The sequence below is a fragment of the Oncorhynchus mykiss genome, chromosome 6, assembly GCF_013265735.2.
Source record: "Oncorhynchus mykiss isolate Arlee chromosome 6, USDA_OmykA_1.1, whole genome shotgun sequence".
Lineage (NCBI taxonomy): Eukaryota > Metazoa > Chordata > Actinopteri > Salmoniformes > Salmonidae > Oncorhynchus > Oncorhynchus mykiss.
The window spans coordinates 90,447,888-90,469,567 of NC_048570.1; the positions used below are offsets into that span (position 1 = coordinate 90,447,888).

Consider the following 21,680-nt stretch of genomic DNA (forward strand, 5'->3'; position numbering starts at 1 on the left):
TACTCTTTCTATTTTATTGTCTGTTTTTGCAGAAAATGGAAATGTGTATTCTAATTTTCTCTTTATCTGCCTTTTTCAGGCAAATAACCAAATCCTTTTCATCTTGGGAAAACAAACCAAGACATTATCATCCCTCATTAAATGATCAAAAGAGTTTTAATGAAAGCCAAAACAAATAGAAAACTTGAAAGGTTTTGTAAATGAAAATCCACCCTGGTTTCTCAACTCCTATTTAGGGGTATCATTAGGGGACTGATTATGTCGGTATAGAGTGAATTCCCTCCTATCAGACCTCTGTGCTGGAGAAAAAAAAACTGACTGTCCTCTGCAAAGCATCAGTCTGAACACAGTTGAACCAAATTGGTGGCTTTTCTATAGTCAAACAGACTTGGCACAAACCGATTTGGCACAAAATGGCTGCTGTGTGTCACTGAGTTGGGTGCTTATCATTGGCTGTGGGTAAGGTGGCACAAAATGGAGGGCTTTGAAATCTGATTAAAGGCACAATAGAAATGACACTTGTAGATGAGTAGCCGTACTCTGTTCAGAGAGCAGAGGGTGTAACGTGGCGTAACGTCCTACCTTGTCCTCCATCCTGTTGAGTCTGGAGCCGATGGTGTTGGTGCCTTTGTCTTTGACTTTGTCTTTTGCCCCAGGAGCATCATGGTCCAAGTCATAGAACAGCGAAACAAGACGACGTAACAAGAAACAAGAAGAGACATAAGATGCTGTAAGATACCGTAGATATATACAGTACTGTGTCAAGCCCCTCTAAGATTCTGTAAGATACAGTAGAGATATAGTACTGTGTCCAGCCCCTCTAAGATTCTGTAAGATACAGTAGAGATATAGTACACTGTGTCCAGCCCCTCTAAGATTCTGTAAGATACAGTAGAGATATAGTACTGTGTCCAGCCCCCCTAAGATTCTGTAAGATACAGTAGAGATATAGTACACTGTGTCCAGCCCCTCTAAGAGGCTGTAAGACACAGTAGAGATATAGTACACTGTGTCCAGCCCCTCTAAGATTCTGTAAGATACAGTAGAGATATAGTACACTGTGTCCAGCCTCTCTAAGATTCTGTAAGATACAGTAGAGATATAGTACACTGTGTCCAGCCTCTCTAAGATGCTGTAAGATACCGTAGAGATATAGTACACTGTGTCCAGCCAATCTAAGATTCTGTAAGATACAGTAGAGATATAGTACACTGTGTCCAGCCTCTCTAAGATTCTGTAAGATACAGTAGAGATATAGTACACTGTGTCCAGCCTCTCTAAGATGCTGTAAGATACCGTAGAGATATAGTACACTGTGTCCAGCCAATCTAAGATGCTGTAAGATACCGTAGAGATATAGTACACTGTGTCCAGCCAATCTAAGATTCTGTAAATTACAGTAGAGGACTGTTTACCTGAGCTAGTCTGGAACAGGGTCAGCTTCCCTAGAGACTGGTCCAGTCTAGAGGGGAATTAAACACATTGAATGCAGTGCTTTGGGTTATATACAGGTGCAGTCACGGCACAGCATGCCGCACTCACCTGGGTCAAAATCTGAGAGAGAAAGTCAGACACAAAATGTAATTTCCGTGGTGATAAAGAGGATATTTATTATTTCAATGTAATGCAGTAAAAAAAAATCTTTGTGGATTTTGACCCAGACGAGTGACAACAAAAAGACTGCATCCCCACTGGGCAAAAACAGGTTGAAACAACGTTGTTTCCACGTCATTTAAACCCTCAAAAATCTATGTGATGACGTTGTATCAACGTAGAAAACGAATTGGTTTTTGCAAAACGTCACGAACGTGAGGGCATTCATCTTTTTTTTTCACCCAACTTTTAACCTAAATCTAATGACATGGTGATTGTTTTTGTTGATTTGACGTTGTATTCACATTAGTTGACAACTCAACTAAATGTAAATCAAAACTAGATGTTGAACTGATGTCTATGCCCAGTGGGTCTGTAGTGTGCAAGTCACATGCACTTTTATCAGTGAGTTAATTGCAATGGATGAGCTAACCCGCATAAAGACCTTGATATCAATTTCAAATGAACGGGACTTAGGAGACCGTTTGAGATGCAGCCCACCTCCTCTGTAGCTCCTTGATGCGCACCATGAGATTCAGGTGTCCTTGGGAATACTGCTCGATCACGTCTCGCACGTCATAGGGTTTACGTGCTTGCTGCAGAACACACACAGTGTTAATCACCCTCAGCAGTAAAAACTCTAAAGAACTCAACAGATCAAAAAGCTGCCATCGTGTAAAAATGAGTCTTTCTAACACAGTTTGAGTTGCAGACTAGAGAATATATGAAAAGATCTCTCTCTGATGTAAACACATCAGACAGTCATACCACACGAACACACAATTATTGAAAGCAGTCAAGACAATACACAGACACGCCCCCCACCCCCCCCAAAAAAAAATTGCATATTGCAGCTTTAAAGCTGAGAACTATGATTTAAAACACTCGTGGTTTTAACCCACTAATCTGAGAACTATGACTTAAAACACTCATGGTGTTAACCCACTAATCTGAGAACTATGATTTAAAAAACTCATGGTTTTAACCCACTTTAATCTGAGAGTTATGACTTAAATCACTCATGGTGTTAACCTACTAAATTGATCATGAGTGTTTTAATTGGTGTGAACCTCTGGCTTTCCATAACTTAAAAAAAACAAAAAAATGATGTCATCTGGTTGGCTTAATATAAGGGATTTGGAATGATTTATACTTTAACTTTTTATACTTTAGTATGTTTTAGCACAGATATGTACTTTGGATACTTAAGTTTATTTTTAACCAAATACGTTTAGACTTATACACAAGTAAAATTTTACTGGGTGACTTTTACTTCACTCATTTTCTATGAAGGTATCTTTACTTTTACTCAAGTATGACAGGTACTTTTTCCACCACTGATGTCCAGTATCTATCCTTCATGAGCCACTAGGTGTGTTTGACTGTAGAGTCAGTTTCTCTGTGCGTGCCGTGCAGTGTGCTAACAGGGTAGAGCCGTGGGCCTGTAGCCAGGAGAGTAGCTACCTCAGCTGAACTCAGGCCTCGACTGACGTGGACTCAGACGTTACTGTACTTCAACACAGCCTCACAGTAGATGGTGTTCCAAAGATATGTCACCAGATCAAACACACCTACTTCACACCAAACATAACGACATTCTACACACACACACACACACACACACACACACACACACACACACACACACACACACACACACACACACACACACACACACATCACCAGTCTCTTCAACTAAAACCCTGGAAAACACACTACAGAGTATTCTAGAACCCTAAAGACAGCCGGATCACTCAAACACTAAGCCCATACACACAACCACAATAACACTACAATTCAAAACCAAGTCCAAATCCTCCCCACCGCCACCCTCCCATCCCCCACACACACTACTGAGAACCCAGACACACACAGACTCAAAGGCAAACCCACAACTTGAGTGATGTCCGCTGCCCTGCTTTTCAGCCTGAGGGAAGAGCCTCTTCATTGATTGACTATGTTAGTTTTAGGCTGAGCTCCACAACACCTGCTCAGACAGCAGTGTGAAGCTGCCTGTTTGTCCTGGAGTCCCGGTGTGACTTGATCAAGGCAGCCTGTCTGGAAGGCAAACAGTCACACCGAAGTGAGGACAAGCAGACCCGTTAAGAGGACGTGAGGACAGGCAGTCCCGTTAAGAGGCGGGTAAACAGTCATCAGCGTGACATCATTGTCCCAAACACTATCTAGCGCTAGTCTGCAGCTAACAGCCTGCTGATAAAACAGGATATGCTGTGTGTTGACTGCTGAGGGCAAGCAGAAAGAACCAGGATGGGGGGGGCGAGAGAGGAGGGAAGAGGGGGGGGGCGTGTGAATGTATGGAGTGGATTGTAATGGTGTTAGGGTAGAGAGGGACGGAGGAAAGAGCTGAAATAGCAGTAGACCTGGGTGCAAATACATGTGCATTTGAGTATTTATCTAAATACTTTTTTTCTGTGTATTCAAGTATTTTCAAATAAACAGCCCAAAACAAGTACTTTTATTTGAGGATTTGAATGGTTATTTGTGAAAAAATAATAATAATTGTCGACCAAAATGTATGTGAAAGTACTTTCAAATTTTTCAAATGCATGGGTTCAATGCATGGGTTCAATGCATGGGTTCAATGCATGGGTTCAATGCATGGGTTCAATGCATGGGTTCAATGCATGGGTTCAATGCAGGGGTTCAATGCATGGGTTCAATGCATGGGTTCAATGCATTCGAGTCAGTGTATTTGAGTATTTGTTTTATACTTTCCAAGTCTATTTACAAATACATTTCAATATTCAACTACTTGTTTTTTAAAAATCTTTTATATCTGAATACTTGTTTTGAAAAGTAATTAAAATACCTGAAATAGTATTTGAACCCAGGTGTGGTAGCCTATACCAGAATGTAGGTAGTGGTATCTGTCAATACAGTGGATCGTTCCGCTGGTCAAAAACACTCCTACAAACAACGTACCCACCTGGAATCTCTTCTTAGCGACAAAGTAGCGCATCCGTAGGATCACGTGGATAGCTGCTCTGTGACTCCCCTGCAGCCTGTGTGAGGGAGATGGCTATGAGGGATTTTTTTATAGCACAGTATTCAGAAAGTATTCACACCCCTTTACTTTTTCCACATTTAGTTGTGTTACAGTCTGAATTTAACATTTATTAAATGTTTATTATTTTAAAATTAAAAACTGTGTCACTGGCCTACACACAATACCCCATAATGTCAAAGTGGACTGGCCTACACACAATACCCCCATAATGTCAAAGTGGACTGGCCTACACACAATACCCCCATAATGTCAAAGTGGACTGGCCTACACACAATACCCCCATAATGTCAAAGTGGACTGGCCTACACACAATACCCCCATAATGTCAAAGTGGAATTGTGTTTTTCTATTTTTGTTTACAAATTAATTAAAAATGAAAAGATGAAATGTCTTGAGTAAATAAGTATTCAACCCTTTTGTCATGACAAGACTAAATACGTTCAGGAGTAAAACAGTTTCTTAACAAGTCACATAATAAGTTTCATGGACTCACTCTGTGTGCAAAAATAATATATTTTTGAATGACTACCTCATTTCTCTACACCACACAAACAATTATCTGTAAAGTCAGTCGAGCAGTGAATTTCAAACAGAGATTCAACCACAAACACCAGGGAGATTTTCCAATGCCTCACAAAGAAGGGAACCTATTGGTACTACAAAGGTACAGGTGTCGTTCCTAACTCAGTTGACAGAAAGGAAGGAAACCACTCAGGGATTTCCCCATGAGGCCCATTGTGACTTTAAAACAGCTACAGAGTTGAATGGTTGTGATAGGAGAAAACTGAGGATGGATCCACAACATTTGTAGATACTCCACAATACCGATCTAAATGACAGCGTGGAAAAAAGAACGCCTGTACAGAATATATCTATTCCAAAACATTCATCTGTTTTCAACAAGGCACTAAAGTAATACTTCAATACAATGTGGCAAAGCAATTCACCTTTCGTCCTGAATACACAGTGTTATGTTTGGGGAAAATACAATAGAACACATTACTGAGTACTACTCTCCATATTTTCAAGCATACTGGTGGCTGCATCATGTTATGGGTATGCTTGTAATTGTTAAGAACTGGGGAGTTTTTCAGGATAAAAAAATGTAACTGGCGCTTAACACAGGCAAAATCCTAGAGGAAAACCAGGTTCAGTCTGCTTTCCACCAGACACTGGGAAATTAATTAACCTTTCAGCAGGACAATAACCTAAAACACAAGGCCTATTATATACACTGGAGTTGCTTACTAACTATCCAGGAATATTCTCCAGTCAAAACTAGTCAAGTAAACCATACTGTCACAAGGAAATTCATTTGTACAGCACCCTACAACAGTGGTTCTCAACTGGTTTTGCCTCGGGGACCCAAATTGAACCAGGTCGTCTCAGTCGCGCCGCAATATTGGAATCGCGATAAATAATCACCAAAATACAATCTGGAAAACAATATTTGTATTTTCAAATGCTATATTGATAGTAAATGTAGCAATTATATGACAAGGGAACAACATTCCCAACTCTTTCATTGTCAATAATACCATTTTGCCCTTATGAAGAATGTTAATAAACTCCTTGGCTTGAGACCACAAAATCAACAAACATAGCACTGATAATAGCTCTATATTGGAAATACTGTGATTGAAGAAAACATTTTCAGAAATGAAATTACTCATAAAAAAAATATGTGTTATCATGTCTACACACTTTCTCCTTGTTTGAAGTTATTTGAGTTCAGAGTATTTCTTCATACCTTATTATTATATTTTATACTCCCATGACCCACTCAAAACCTCCCTTGACCCACTCAAAACCTCCCATGACCCACTCAAAACCTCCCTTGACCCACTCAAAACCTCCCTTGACCCACTCAAAACCTCCCTTGACCCACTCAAAACCTCCCTTGACCCACTCAAAACCTCCCTTGACCCACTCAAAACCTCCCTTGACCCACTCAAAACCTCCCTTGACCCACTCAAAACCTCCCATGACCCAAATTTTGGTTGCGACCCACCAGTTGAGAATCGCTGTCCTAGAGCATGAGGGTAATTCTGTAGCTGAAGAGTGTCAGGGTGTGTCAGCATAAATGCTGCCTAAATTGACCCCGGCCTCATTTCTTCTGAATAAACAGATGGAGCCAGATTGAGACGGGGTCATTCCCTACAGACTACACTTCCAGCAGAGAGTTTAGGTCTGATTATCCAATGAGGCTTCATTCACAGCAATCACTGCCCACTGGACACAGACAAGTTTAACGTTTGGTTTTGATTTACATTTGGTTGAGTTGTAAACTAACGTCAAATAAATATAAAATTAACAAAAAAATGGTCTATGTCATTGGATTTAGGTAAACATTTTTGGTGAAAAAGACACAATTCCCTTATGTTGGCTTTTTGCAAAACCAATCAGTTTTCCACAGTGATTGAACGTCATCACATAAACATTTTTCGGTTGAAATGACGTGGAAACAACATTGATTCAACCACTTTTTGCCCAGTGGGTGTCAACTAAGTGGTTTTGCAACATACAGTAAATAAATATATTGATTAATATGTATGTGGCTCAGAAACACTTATGTTTTATACTCAATGTCTCTGTCATTTGCCTCTGATAAAGTGGCTCAAAAAACACGGGTGTTTCCAAAACATCAGTGGATCGGTCTCTGAGTGTCGTTGTGAACACTAAGCCCAGAGTGGTGCTTTAACTAAGTGGTGGATGGTCCTGGTGCTTAGCATCCATTAGAGGGAACATGTAGCCTGTCTGGTCTCATCACCCTGGTAGAACCTGTACTCTGTCAGGCCTCATCACCCTGGTAGAACCTGTACTCTGTCAGGCCTCATCACCCTGATAGAACCTGTAGTCTGTCTGGTCTCATCACCCTGGTAGAACCTGTACTCTGTCAGGCCTCATCACCCTGGTAGAACCTGTAGTCTGTCTGGTCTCATCACCCTGGTAGAACCTGTACTCTGTCAGGCCTCATCACCCTGATAAAACCTGTAGTCTGTCTGGTCTCATCACCCTGATAGAACCTGTAGTCTGTCTGGTCTCATCACCCTGGTAGAACCTGTAGTCTGTCTGGTCTCATCACCCTGGTAGAATCTGTAGTCTGTCTGGTCTCATCACCCTGGTAGAACCTGTAGTCTGTCTGGTCTCATCACCCTGATAGAACCTGTAGTCTGTCTGGTCGCATCACCCCGATAGAACCTGTAGTCTGTCTGGTCTCATCACCCTGATAGAACAGTGAGGGAGCCAGCAGCACACCACTCTGATCTGGGGAGGACTGAGAAAGGGAACTGGGGACATCCACCATAGAGGAAGAGGAATTGAAAGGGGGGAGGGGGGGGGGGGTGTGACTGGGTAGGCAACTAATAGTCTATTTCAATCTATCGTCCCTGCACTCTTGCAGTAATCTTACCACCCCTACATGACCATACACACCAAGCCTAAACCTAGAAGACCATGCACTAACTTTTTCCCCTAGCCTAGACAAACACCCATGGATTTAATCCTGCCTTCTCTCTCTTCATCTCTCCCCCTCTTTCACCAAAGTGACACTTGGGTGACAAGAGGAGAAATGACCTTGGTAGTGTGGGTCTGGACTGTGTCTGTCTGTCTGTCTGTCTTTCTGTTTGTTTGTTTGTTTGTTTGTTGGGGACAACAACAAGGCAGGCGTATGAAAGGAGCTGAAAGTGACAGGAAAAGGTCATGTCATTACTGGTGTCAACACCCTGGTCTAAACAGCCACTCCCTCTCTCTCTGATCTCAGAGCAGCTGACACTGTGATGTCACAAGCAACGTTGACTCCTCCTACTTTCTTTAAGCCAAAAACAACCCAGATGAGGGAACGTCTTTGACTTGCCACGTTATGAATGTCTATAGGTGCTACTCTATCTTCATACTAGTAGCTGTCAATGACCGAGGGGAGTCTTAAACCAAACTACAAACAGCAGCACTATCACAAAATGGCCGCCCCCTCCCCTGCTATCATTGTGCTAAAGATTGTGGAGTCATCTTGGCTCTCCAGTGCCCTCCCCTGATGGGAAAGAAAAGAGCTACCTCCTCGACTGCCCACCACTGCAATCAGGATAAGATAAACAGGAACCTTATCTTGTTGGTCAAAATACACCACATGTTAACTCATCAAAACAATTGCAAGAAACATTAAAGGCCAGTAGGAAGATCCAGGAACGTTTTACAAATCTCAAATAACTGCTGTGTCATCTGAGCAAAATCTGCCCATAATAAGCCTGCATCTATCTATCTATAGCCAGTAGCTAGTAGACACCCATTGTTGGAGTCACAGGCCCCAATAAACCAATGATATACCTTACTGTACCTGACAGTAGCGTATCAGGGTAAAACCATTAGCCTATAACACACAGAGATCACTAGAGGACCTGATGTCATAGATCCTCATAGTTACACAGTGTGCTGATTATGGCAGCCATTTTAGTGAAGGATAAATCCGTCTAATATGCCTAGAAAGTGATTCTAATTTTTTTTAAACAATTTTGTACATTTAACCTATATTTAACTACGCCAATGATTATTTACAATGACAGCCAACCCCGGCCAAACCTGGATGATGCTGGGCCAATTGCAAGTAAAACTAAATGCATGCTCTTCAACCGATCGCTGCCTGCACCTGCCCGCCCGTCTAGCATCACTACACTGGACGGTTCTGACTTAGAATATGTGGACAACTACAAATACCTGGGTGTCGGCTTAGACTGTAAACTCTCCTTCCAGACTCACATTAAACATCTCCAAACCAAAAATGAAATCTAGAATCGGCTTCCTATTTCACAACAAAGCATCCTTCACTCATGCTGCTAAACATACCCTTGTAAAACTGACCATCCTACTGATCCTTGACTTCGGCAATGTCATTTACAAAATAGCCTCCAACACTCTACTCAGCAAATTGGATGCAGTCTATCACAGTGCCATCCGTTTTGTCACCAAAGCCCCATATACTACCCGCCACTGCGACCTGTATGATCTCATTGGCTGGCCCTCGCTTCACACTCATCACCAAACCCACTGGCTCCAGGTCATCTACAAGTCTCTGCTAGGTAAAGCCCTGACTTATCTCAGCTCACTGGTCACCATAGCAGCACCCACCCGTAGCACTCGCTCCAGCAGGTATAGCTCTCTGGTCACCCACAAAGCCAATTCTTCCTTTGGCCGCCTCTCCTTCCATTTCTCTGCTGTCAATGACTGGAACGAACTGCAAAAATCTCTGAAGCTAGAGACTCTTACCTCCCTCACTAGCTTTAAGCACCAGCTGTCAGAGCAGCACACAGATCACTGCACCTGTACATAGCTCATCTGTAAATATCCCATCCAATCTACCTCATCCCCATACTGTATTTATTTATTTATCTTGCTCCTTTGCACCCCAGTTATCTCAACTTGCACATTCATCTTCTGCACATCCTACCATTCCAGTGTTTAATTGCTATAGTGTAATTACTTCACCACCATGGCCTATTTATTGCCTTACCTCCCTTATCTCACCTCATTTGCACATACTGTATATAGACTTTTTCTACTGTATGTTTGTTTATTTCATGTGTAAATCTGTGTTTTTGTATGTGTCAAACTGCTTTGCTTTATCTTGACCAGGTCGCAGTTGCAAATGAGAACTTGTTCTCAACTAGCCTACCTGGTTAAATAAAGGTGTTCTCAACTAGACTACCTGGTTAAATAAAGGTGTTCTCAACTAGCCTACCTGGTTAAATAAAGGTGTTCTCAACTAGCCTACCTGGTTAAATAAAGGTGAAATAAAAAAATTAAAAAAATAAAAATTGTGCACCGCCCTATGGGACTCCCAATCACAGCCAGATATGATACAACCTGGATTTGAACCAGGGACTGGTTTAGATCGCTGCATCACTCGGGAACACAGTGGTCCCTGCTTGTTTAATTAAGGAGCATTGTTTAAATGGGTCCGTGCTGGTTTCAAGGGGTTTAGCAGGCAATGGGGCAGAGAGAGGGTCCCCAGTTAATGATGTCCCTGCATGCAATAGCCAGCCTGACCCATTACCTCAGTGTTTAGCATGGAGCCTTCAGGGACAGGAACTCAGCCTCATTTACACCACTTTTCTCACAGAGGTCTATATCACAGTGGCTTTCACCATGCCCATGATACGCATACTATGCAAGTGCGTTTGTGTGTGTTTGTGAGTGTGTGTGCGCATGCGTCTTTGTGTCTATCTGTGTGTGTCCTCAGGGAGCTAAGTCTTCAGGTATCAGACAAGGTTAGTCATCATCAAGAGAGTTGCAACCGCTGTTACGGTAACTGAGGCTCAACCGCTGTCACGGTAACTGAGGCTCAACCGCTGTCACGGTAACTGAGGCTCAACCGCTGTCACGGTAACTGAGGCTCAACCGCTGTCACTGTAACTGAGGCTCTACCGCTGTCACGGTAACTGAGGCTCAACCGCTGTTACGGTAACTGAGGCTCAACCGCTGTTACGGTAACTGAGGCTCTACCGCTGTCACGGTAACTGAGGCTCAACCGCTGTCACGGTAACTGAGGCTCAACCGCTGTCACGGTAACTGAGGCTCAACCGCTGTTACGGTAACTGAGGCTCAACCGCTGTCACGGTAACTGAGGCTCAACCGCTGTTACGGTAACTGAGGCCCAACCGCTGTTACGGTAACTGAGGCTCAACCGCTGTTACGGTAACTGAGGCCCAACCGCTGTCACGGTAACTGAGGCTCAACCGCTGTTACGGTAACTGAGGCCCAACCGCTGTCACGGTAACTGAGGCTCAACCGCTGTCACGGTAACTGAGGCTCAACCGCTGTCACGGTAACTGAGGCTCAACCGCTGTCACTGTAACTGAGGCTCTACCGCTGTCACGGTAACTGAGGCTCAACCGCTGTTACGGTAACTGAGGCCCAACCGCTGTTACGGTAACTGAGGCTCAACCGCTGTTACGGTAACTGAGGCTCAACCGCTGTTACGGTAACTGAGGCCCAACCGCTGTTACGGTGAATTAGGCTCAACCGCTGTTACCCTAACTGAGGCTCAACAGCTGTTACGGTAACTGAGGCCCAACCGCTGTTACGGTAACTGAGGCCCAACCGCTGTTACGGTAACTGAGGCCCAACCGCTGTTAGGGTAACTAAGGCTCAACAGCTGTTAGGGTAACTGAGGCTCAACAGCTGTTAGGGTAACTGAGGCTCAACAGCTGTTAGGGTAACTGAGGCTCAACAGCTGTTAGGGTAACTGAGGCTCAACAGCTGTTAGGGTAACTGAGGCTCAACAGCTGTTAGGGTAACTGAGGCTCAACAGCTGTTACGGTAACTAAGGCTCAACCGCTGTTACGGTAACTGAGGCTCAGGCTGGAAATAGAGCACAGACTGAAAGGGAAACAGACTCACTGGGATGATGTCATTATGATGGGACCAATCAGAAATCAGGGTTATAATGATGTCATTACGAATGGCACAATCACAGAGCAGGGTTATAACAATGTCATTATGAAGGGACCAATCCGAGAGCAGGGATATGATGACGTCATTATGAATACACCACTTAGAGAGCAGGGTTATAACAATGTCATTATGAAGGAACCAATCAGAGAGCCGGCTAATGATGATATCATTGTCTCACTGTGACACGTGGGTGATGGACCACAGACTGAAAGGGAAACAGACTGACTGTGACATGTGGGTGATAGACGACAGACTGAAAGAGAAACAAACTGACTGTGACACGTGGGTGATAGACGACAGACTGAAAGGGAAACAAACTGACTGTGACACGTGGGTGATAGACGACAGACTGAAAGAGAAACAGACTGACTGTGACACGTGGGTGATAGACCACAGACTGAACTGGAAACAGACTGACTGTGACACGTGGGTGATAGACGACAGACTGAACGGGAAACAAACTGACTGACACGTGGGTGATAGACGACAGACTGAACGGGAAACAGACGACAGACTGAAAGAGAAACAAACTGACTGACACGTGGGTGATAGACGACAGACTGAAAGGGAAACAAACTGACTGTGACACGTGGGTGATAGACGACAGACTGAAAGGGAAACAAACTGACTGTGACACGTGGGTGATAGACGACAGACTGAAAGAGAAACAGACTGACTGTGACACGTGGGTGATAGACGACAGACTGAAAGAGAAACAAACTGACTGTGACACGTGGGTGATAGACGACAGACTGAACGGGAAACAAACTGACTGACACGTGGGTGATAGACGACAGACTGAACGGGAAACAGACGACAGACTGAAAGAGAAACAAACTGACTGACACGTGGGTGATAGACGACAGACTGAAAGGGAAACAAACTGACTGTGACACGTGGGTGATAGACGACAGACTGAAAGGGAAACAAACTGACTGTGACACGTGGGTGATAGACGACAGACTGAAAGAGAAACAGACTGACTGTGACACGTGGGTGATAGACGACAGACTGAAAGAGAAACAGACTGACTGTGACACGTGGGTGATAGACGACAGACTGAAAGGGAAACAAACTGACTGTGACACGTGGGTGATAGACGACAGACTGAAAGGGAAACAAACTGACTGTGACACGTGGGTGATAGACGACAGACTGAAAGAGAAACAGACTGACTGTGACACGTGGGTGATAGACGACAGACTGAAAGAGAAACAGACTGACTGTGACACGTGGGTGATAGACGACAGACTGAAAGAGAAACAGACGACAGACTGAAAGCGAAACAGACTCACTGTGACACGTGGGTGATAAACGACAGACTGAAAGGGAAAAAGACTGACTGTGACACGTGGGTGACTGGGGTCAGAACACACTGGTCCTCCTGGTCCAGATCGTCCCCAAAGCTGCTGTTCCTCTGGAGGGGACGAGGGTGCTGCACCTCCAACAAACCAGGGGTCTTTTTCACTGCCAACACATACAGTCCCACGCACGCACGCACACACACACACACACACACACACACACACACAGTCCCACGCATGCACGCAGGCACACACACACACTCAGAATATGCATAGCCAAGTGAGAGAAGATTTCCCTATGATCTTATAATGTAATTTCCAAAAATCCATGCAACCCTTTCACATTTGTATATTTCTGTAGCGAAAACAAAACAGCTCAGTGCTTTGTTACCTGGGAGTGGAGAGCTGAACGTAAGGGAGGAAAGAGAGGTCCAGGACTGCTGGGTATCTGTGAGACCAAGAAGAGGAGGGAAGGGAGGGATGGAGACAAACACACAAGAGGATCATGTAGCTAGCAACTTAGTAGATACATGATCCTCTGGGTGGGATGGGAAAGGCTGGGAGGCATGCTTTCTACGGGTCATGGAGGGGGGTGGAGGCTAGGCGGGATGGGAAGCATGGTTTCTGGGTGGGGACGGAGGATTGCGGCAGGTGGATGGGGACTAAGGGGGCAATGGGTTGGGGTTATCTTTGTATGCATTCAAATGTATTTCTATAAAGCCCTCTTTACATCAGCAGTTGTCAACGTGCTTCATAGATACCCAGCCTGAAACACCAACAAGCTACTAAGATAATCACGATGACAAGATAGAAGGGTGGCACAACTGAGACATTTTGAAGGGGGTTCCAGAACCACTACAACCTCAATGTGCTAGAACCAACACATTCAACTGAAGACTGATTTATCTGCAGTTGACTGACTAAAGGGTTATTTACCTATACACACATGTACCGAAGGAGCAGGCAGTGAGAGACAGATATAACAGTAACCGAGACAGCGATTGTCCAAGAGGACAGCTGCAGTGATTGGTCAAGAGGACAGTAACAGATGCAGTGATTGGTCAAGAGGACAATGACAGATGCAGTGATTGGTCAAGAGGACAGTGACAGATGCAGTGATTGGTCAAGAGGACAGTAACATTGACAGTGATTGGTCAAGAGGACAGTGACAGATGCAGTGATTGGTCAAGAGGACAGTAACAGATGCAGTGATTGGTCAAGAGGACAGTAACAGATGCAGTGATTGGTCAAGAGGACAGTAACAGTGACAGTGATTGGTCAAGAGGACAGTAACAGATGCAGTGATTGGTCAAGAGGACAGTGACAGATGCAGTGATTGGTCAAGAGGATAGTAACAGATGCAGTGATTGTTCAAGAGGACAGTAAAAGTGACTGGACAGGAGGAATGGACACTAACAGGAGCTCACCACATCCTAGTGCTTCAGCTAAACAGAAGCCAGAAAAAGCAGATAGGGAAAAAGAGAGAGGGGGAAAAAGAGAAACAGAGAGGTAAAGAGAATAGAGAGTGTGTTGAAAACCGTGGGAAATGTCTAATACATTCATAAAATTAATCATAATTCATTTGACAGAAATGGAATTGGCTCTGATAACCCCTGGCAGAGTGCCATTAACATGGGGGTTTAGGTTACTCCAAGTCACTAAGATGCAGTGTAAATATATATCAGAGAGTACCCCTCTCCTACCTGTACACACAGTGCTGTAGACATCAGAGCTGAGCTCCCTCCCACTATTGAACACTGAGTCGTAGGAGATACTGGGAACAGTGGGAGAACCAGGCCCGTCGTCCTTCTCACTGCTCTTCAACTTCCTCCTCAGCTTCACCTGTTTACAGAGGGACAGACGTGAATGGATGGACGGACGGATGGATGGGTGGGTGGGTGGATGGATGGGTGGGTGGGTGGGTGGATGGATGGGTGGGTGGATGGATGATGGATGGATGGGTGGGTGGATGAATGATGGATGGATGGATGGGTGGGTGGGTATACAGACAGTGGGTGAATGGATGGGTGGATAGATGAATGGATGGGTGGATGGATAGATGGATGAATGGGTGGATAGATGAATGGATGGGTGGATAGATGGATGGATGAATGGATGGACAGATGGATGGATGGGTGGGTGGATGATGGATGGATGGAAGGGTGGGTGGGTATACGGACAGTGGGTGAATGGATGGGTGGATAGATGAATGGATGGGTGGATAGATTAATGGATGGGTGGATAGATGGGTGGATAGATGGATGAATGATGAATGGATGAATGGAAGGGTGGAGAGCGGGATTGGCTGGATGGGTAAATGGATGGGTAGAAGAATGGATTGATGAATGAATGAATGAAATAGCATCGATCTGATAACCAGTGATTCTATCCGGACAGCTGACCGTTTTCTTGGGCTTGGGACTGGATACAGAGGAGCTGAGCAGAGCAGGTCTCCTCCTCACAAACATCTTGAAGGTGGCCGAGTCAGGGTTTTCCACAGCAAAGACCCTCCACGAAGTCTGGACAGAGAATGTGATCAGGAAGTAAACAGACATTAACATTGCAGGTGACTACTAGAATCTACACCACAGTTGACTCGAGATGAAGGTACTTTTAAGGAATAGTGAGGAATGCATCTACCTAACCAAGCTCCACAGCATCTCCAGACTAACAGGTTTTCTGAAATGCAACAGTTGTTGTGAAGTAAAAGAGCATGCTGGTATAACAGAGATAAGAACGGGCCGAAAAGCTCACTTCACGGCTAGCTTGAAATGTCGCCAATTGTGCCATCGAATTGGATCCTTTTCTATAGCTCAACTGGTTCGTACGTTGTCAAGGGGGGCGGTCAAGCGTGTTAGCGAGGCAGAGGGCCCCAGGTTTGAGCTGTGGAACAGACAGTTTACTCTGAGTTGTAGTCAGAGAGAAGGAAGCTAATGTTGCTTATCTAGCACACTGATGTCAGTTCCACTGGGTACTGTCTCTGTCAGACTCACCTGGATGAGAATGGCAGCTGCAGGGATCTGTCTGTTGAAGTGCTTCTGCCTCTGTTTCTGTTGAACCTTCAGTGCAAAGCCTGAACCCAGGATCCCCTGCAAACAAACGCAGAGGATTACTACACTAGAAAAGTAAGGGGTGTTACCTAGTACCATAAAGGGTTCTTCAATTGTCCCCTAAGGAGAACCCTCTGAAAATAACTATTTTGGGTTCCAAGTAGAACCTCCAAAGGGTTCTACCTGGAACGAAGAAAAAAAGGTTATCCTATTGGGACAAACGAAAAACCCTTTTTTTTCTAAGAGTGGTGTACTTCCTGGTGTTACTGATGAACAAACAGTATCTTTCCACCGGATTACTCCTGCACTCACAGCCGGTAGGGCGAAGAAGGAGATGGCAAAGACTGAGAAACACGATGCAATGGTTTTACCGATCCACGTCTGAGGCACCTTGTCTCCATAGCCTATAGTTGTGACGGTCACCTGCAAAAGACAAAAGACTGCTAGGAGAGTCATCCCAGACACCTGCCCTGTTAAGTGAAGCCAGACACACACACACACCAGTGGAGGCTGCTGAGAGGAGGACAGCTCATTATAAATGGCTGTGACGGAGCAAATGGAATGGCATCAAATATCTGGAAACCATGGAAACCATGTGTTTGATACCATTCCACTAATTCCGCTCCAGTCATTACCACGAGCCTGTCCTCCCTGATTAAGGTGCCACCAACCTCCTGTGAAACACACACACACACACACACACACACACACACACACACACACACACACACACACACACACACACACAGCAGCCTTACCACCCCCCACCACAAGGCGTCAGCGTAGCTCCCGAACTCATTGGCTCCATTGCTGTCCACAGCATCCTTCTCTGCCAGGTACACAAAGTAGGAGGAGAAGATGAGCCCCAGGAAACCAATGTACAGCGTGGTGATGAGCTCCTGGAAACACATACACAGGCACGCAGACACACATACACACACGCATGTACACATGCACGCACACACATAAAGGCACACACACACACGCGCACACACACAAAGGCACACACACATTCACAAAGGCATGAAAACACATACACAAAAGCATGAAAACACACACACAAAGGCATGAACACACACACACACACACACAAAGGCATGCACACACACACACACAAGACAACTTATTAAACTTAGTTATCTAGAGAGGAATAAATGTATTCATAAAAAATAAAAGTTTGTCGCTCAGCATTAAATCAGGAGTGTGTGTTAGTGTTAGTCAACTGTGGTAATCTGTGCAGTGAACAACTCATAACGATAAGAACACATGGTATTCATATAGCGCTTTTCAAGGATCCAAACTAACCTGCCTGTGGATGAAGACCACAGAGCCCAGCAGACGCCACGTCCCTCCCTGCCGGTCCACATGAAGCATACGCAGGATCTGCAGGAAGCGAATTCCTCTGGAACAAACAACACACGGTCTGTGATCGGGGCTCCAGACAAACATTTTCCCCTGATGGAACTGACGACTGAGATGGTATTACAGATATTACCCATTATTATTAATCTGATAAAGAGATTTAGTTATAGACAGATGACTGAGATGGTATTACAGATATTACCCATTATTAATCGTCTGATAAAGTGATTTAGTTATAGACAGACGACTGAGATGGTATTACAGATATTACCCATTATTATTAATCTGATAAAGTGATTTAGTTATAGACAGACTACTGAGATGGTATTACAGATATTACCCATTATTATTAATCTGATAAAGTGATTTAGTTATAGACAGACGACTGAGATGGTATTACAGATATTACCCATTATTATTAATCTGATAAAGTGATTTAGTTATAGACAGATGACTGAGATGGTATTACAGATATTACCCATTATTATTAATCTGATAAAGTGATTTAGTTATAGACAGACGACTGAGATGGTATTACAGATATTACCCATTATTATTAATCTGATAAAGAGATTTAGTTATAGACAGACGACTGAGATGGTATTACAGATATTACCAATTATTATTAATCTGATAAAGTGATTTAGTTATAGACAGATGACTGAGATGGTATTACAGATATTACCCATTATTATTAATCTGATAAAGTGATTTAGTTATAGACAGATGACTGAGATGGTATTACAGATATTACCCATTATTATTAATCTGATAAAGTGATTTAGTTATAGACAGACGACTGAGATGGTATTACAGATATTACCCATTATTATTAATCTGATAAAGTGATTTAGTTATAGACAGATGACTGAGATGGTATTACAGATATTACCCATTATTATTAATCTGATAAAGTGATTTAGTTATAGACAGACTACTGAGATGGTATTACAGATATTACCCATTATTATTAATCTGATAAAGTGATTTAGTTATAGACAGACGACTGAGATGGTATTACAGATATTACCCATTATTATTAATCTGATAAAGTGATTTAGTTATAGACAGACGACTGAGATGGTATTACAGATATTACCCATTATTATTAATCTGATAAAGTGATTTAGTTATAGACAGACTACTGAGATGGTATTACAGATATTACCCATTATTATTAATCTGATAAAGTGATTTAGTTATAGACAGACGACTGAGATGGTATTACAGATATTACCCATTATTATTAATCTGATAAAGTGATTTAGTTATAGACAGACGACTGAGATGGTATTACAGATATTACCCATTATTATTAATCTGATAAAGTGATTTAGTTATAGACAGACGACTGAGATGGTATTACAGATATTACCCATTATTATTAATCTGATAAAGTGATTTAGTTATAGACAGACGACTGAGATGGTATTACAGATATTACCCATTATTATTAATCTGATAAAGTGATTTAGTTATAGACAGACTACTGAGATGGTATTACAGATATTACCCATTATTATTAATCTGATAAAGTGATTTAGTTATAGACAGACTACTGAGATGGTATTACAGATATTACCCATTATTATTAATCTGATAAAGTGATTTAGTTATAGACAGACTACTGAGATGGTATTACAGATATTACCCATTATTATTAATCTGATAAAGAGATTTAGTTATAGACAGACGACTGAGATGGTATTACAGATATTACCCATTATTATTAATCTGATAAAGTGATTTAGTTATAGACAGATGACTGAGATGGTATTACAGATATTACCCATTATTATTAATCTGATAAAGTGATTTAGTTATAGACAGACGACTGAGATGGTATTACAGATATTACCCATTATTATTAATCTGATAAAGTGATTTAGTTATAGACAGACTACTGAGATGGTATTACAGATATTACCCATTATTATTAATCTGATAAAGTGATTTAGTTATAGACAGACGACTGAGATGGTATTACAGATATTACCCATTATTATTAATCTGATAAAGTGATTTAGTTATAGACAGACTACTGAGATGGTATTACAGAAATAAGCTGTTTCAGCTAACATGTCCACGCCAGGAATGCATGATTCAACGAATCCAGTGATGTCATGCATTTTGGGACAACTAGTCTATAGTTGTTATAGATGGTTTTTATTGCATTTTGGGACAAATAGTCTGTAGTTGTTATAGATGGTTTTTATTGCATTTTGGGACAAATAGTCTATAGTTGTTATAGCTGTTTTTTATTGCATTTTGGGACAAATAGTCTATAGTTGTTATAGATGGTTTTTATTGCATTTTGGGACAAATAGTCTATAGTTGTTATAGCTGGTTTTTATTGCATTTTGGGACAAATAGTCTATAGTTGTTATAGCTGGTTTTTATTGCATTTTCTTTTTGTTCAATAGAGATACATTTGCCCACATCTTTAATGTGCAATAATATCATAGGCTGATTTATTTGGGACTATTTCACCACCTGAGTAAGTGGAAACTCCAAAATTATTAGCTTGATCGCTAAACATAATACCCACTGATGGTGACCATGTAAGATTCCAACACTAAAGTCAATGTCCTAAAAAAACATTGCAGTTGTAGCCTACTACCCAATGAGGCTATGGCCGATGCAACGTCCGATTCACATTTCTCCAGCTGCGTATCTCAAAGCCATATTAAATATCTTGGTTGTAAAATAGCTTACTGAGAGTTGAGAAATAACAACTAGACCTACAGAAAGCTGAGCACCTCCTCTCTTTAACAGTGACAACTGTAGTTGCTGAGCACCTCCTCTCTTTAACAGTGACAACTGTAGTTGCTGAGCACCTCCTCTCTTTAACAGTGACAACCGTAGTTGCTGAGCACCTCCTCTCTTTAACAGTGACAACCGTAGTTGTGGAGAACCTCCTCTCTTTAACAGTGACAACCGTAGTTGCTGAGCACCTCCTCTCTTTAACAGTGACAACCGTAGTTGCTGAGCACCTCCTCTCTTTAACAGTGACAACCGTAGTTGCTGAGCACCTCCTCTCTTTAACAGTGACAACTGTAGTTGCTGGGAACCTCCTCTCTTTAACAGTGACAACCGTAGTTGTGGAGAACCTCCTCTCTTTAACAGTGACAACCGTAGTTGCTGAGCACCTCCTCTCTTTAACAGTGACAACTGTAGTTGCTGAGAACCTCCTCTCTTTAACAGTGACATCCGTAGTTGTGGAGAACCTCCTCTCTTTAACAGTGACAACCGTAGTTGTGGAGAACCTCCTCTCTTTAACAGTGACAACCGTAGTTGTGGAGAACCTCCTCTCTTTAACAGTGACAACCGTAGTTGTGGAGCACCTCCTCTCTTTAACAGTGACAACCGTAGTTGCTGAGAACCTCCTCTCTTTAACAGTGACAACCGTAGTTGTGGAGAACCTCCTCTCTTTAACAGTGACAACCGTAGTTGTGGAGCACCTCCTCTCTTTAACAGTGACAACCGTAGTTGCTTCCAAAGATGTTTATTACCCGCAATTTGGATTTTGAAATGTTACAGCCTATACAATCTGAAAGAAAATAAAAATCTCCTGGAATGCGGGGAGAGAGTGAGTAAGTGGCTCGCTCATTACAGCAGCAGGCCCCAGCTAAACAGGCACAGAGACCTTCATTGCAGCAGCAGGCCCCAGCTAAACAGGCACAGAGACCTTCATTACAGCAGCAGGCCCCAGCGAAACAGGCACAGAGACCTTCATTACAGGAATCATGAGGATAATAATGCACATGACTATTTGACCAAATCATGGTTACAGCCAAGTTTGGAGTGAGGTGACCATGTAGAATGTGCAGCTTGGCAATAGCCAAGTCAAAAGTGTAGCAAAATGCAACTAAATGGTCGCAGTCTGGAGCCCTGCAT

At 42.9% G+C, this 21,680-nt stretch overlaps 1 protein-coding gene across 4 annotated transcripts in view; it reads right to left on the reverse strand.

Moving 5' to 3' along the window:
• LOC118936665 (potassium voltage-gated channel subfamily KQT member 1-like) overlaps positions 1–21,680 on the reverse strand; it is a 49,208-nt gene that overhangs the window by 2,004 nt on the left and 25,524 nt on the right. For 2 of the 4 annotated variants that reach the window (XM_036981462.1, XM_036981460.1), the window contains exons 5-17: positions 17,727–17,823; positions 17,180–17,320; positions 16,734–16,844; positions 16,365–16,460; positions 15,774–15,890; positions 15,075–15,213; positions 14,799–14,816; positions 13,763–13,819; positions 13,411–13,534; positions 4,541–4,616; positions 2,095–2,189; positions 1,416–1,462; positions 583–644 (exon numbers count right to left, since the gene is read on the reverse strand). In XM_036981462.1, the coding sequence (XP_036837357.1) occupies positions 583–644; positions 1,416–1,462; positions 2,095–2,189; positions 4,541–4,616; positions 13,411–13,534; positions 13,763–13,819; positions 14,799–14,816; positions 15,075–15,213; positions 15,774–15,890; positions 16,365–16,460; positions 16,734–16,844; positions 17,180–17,320; positions 17,727–17,823 (1,180 nt within the window). The other 2 variants (XM_036981461.1, XM_036981463.1) reach the window with 2 other exon arrangements.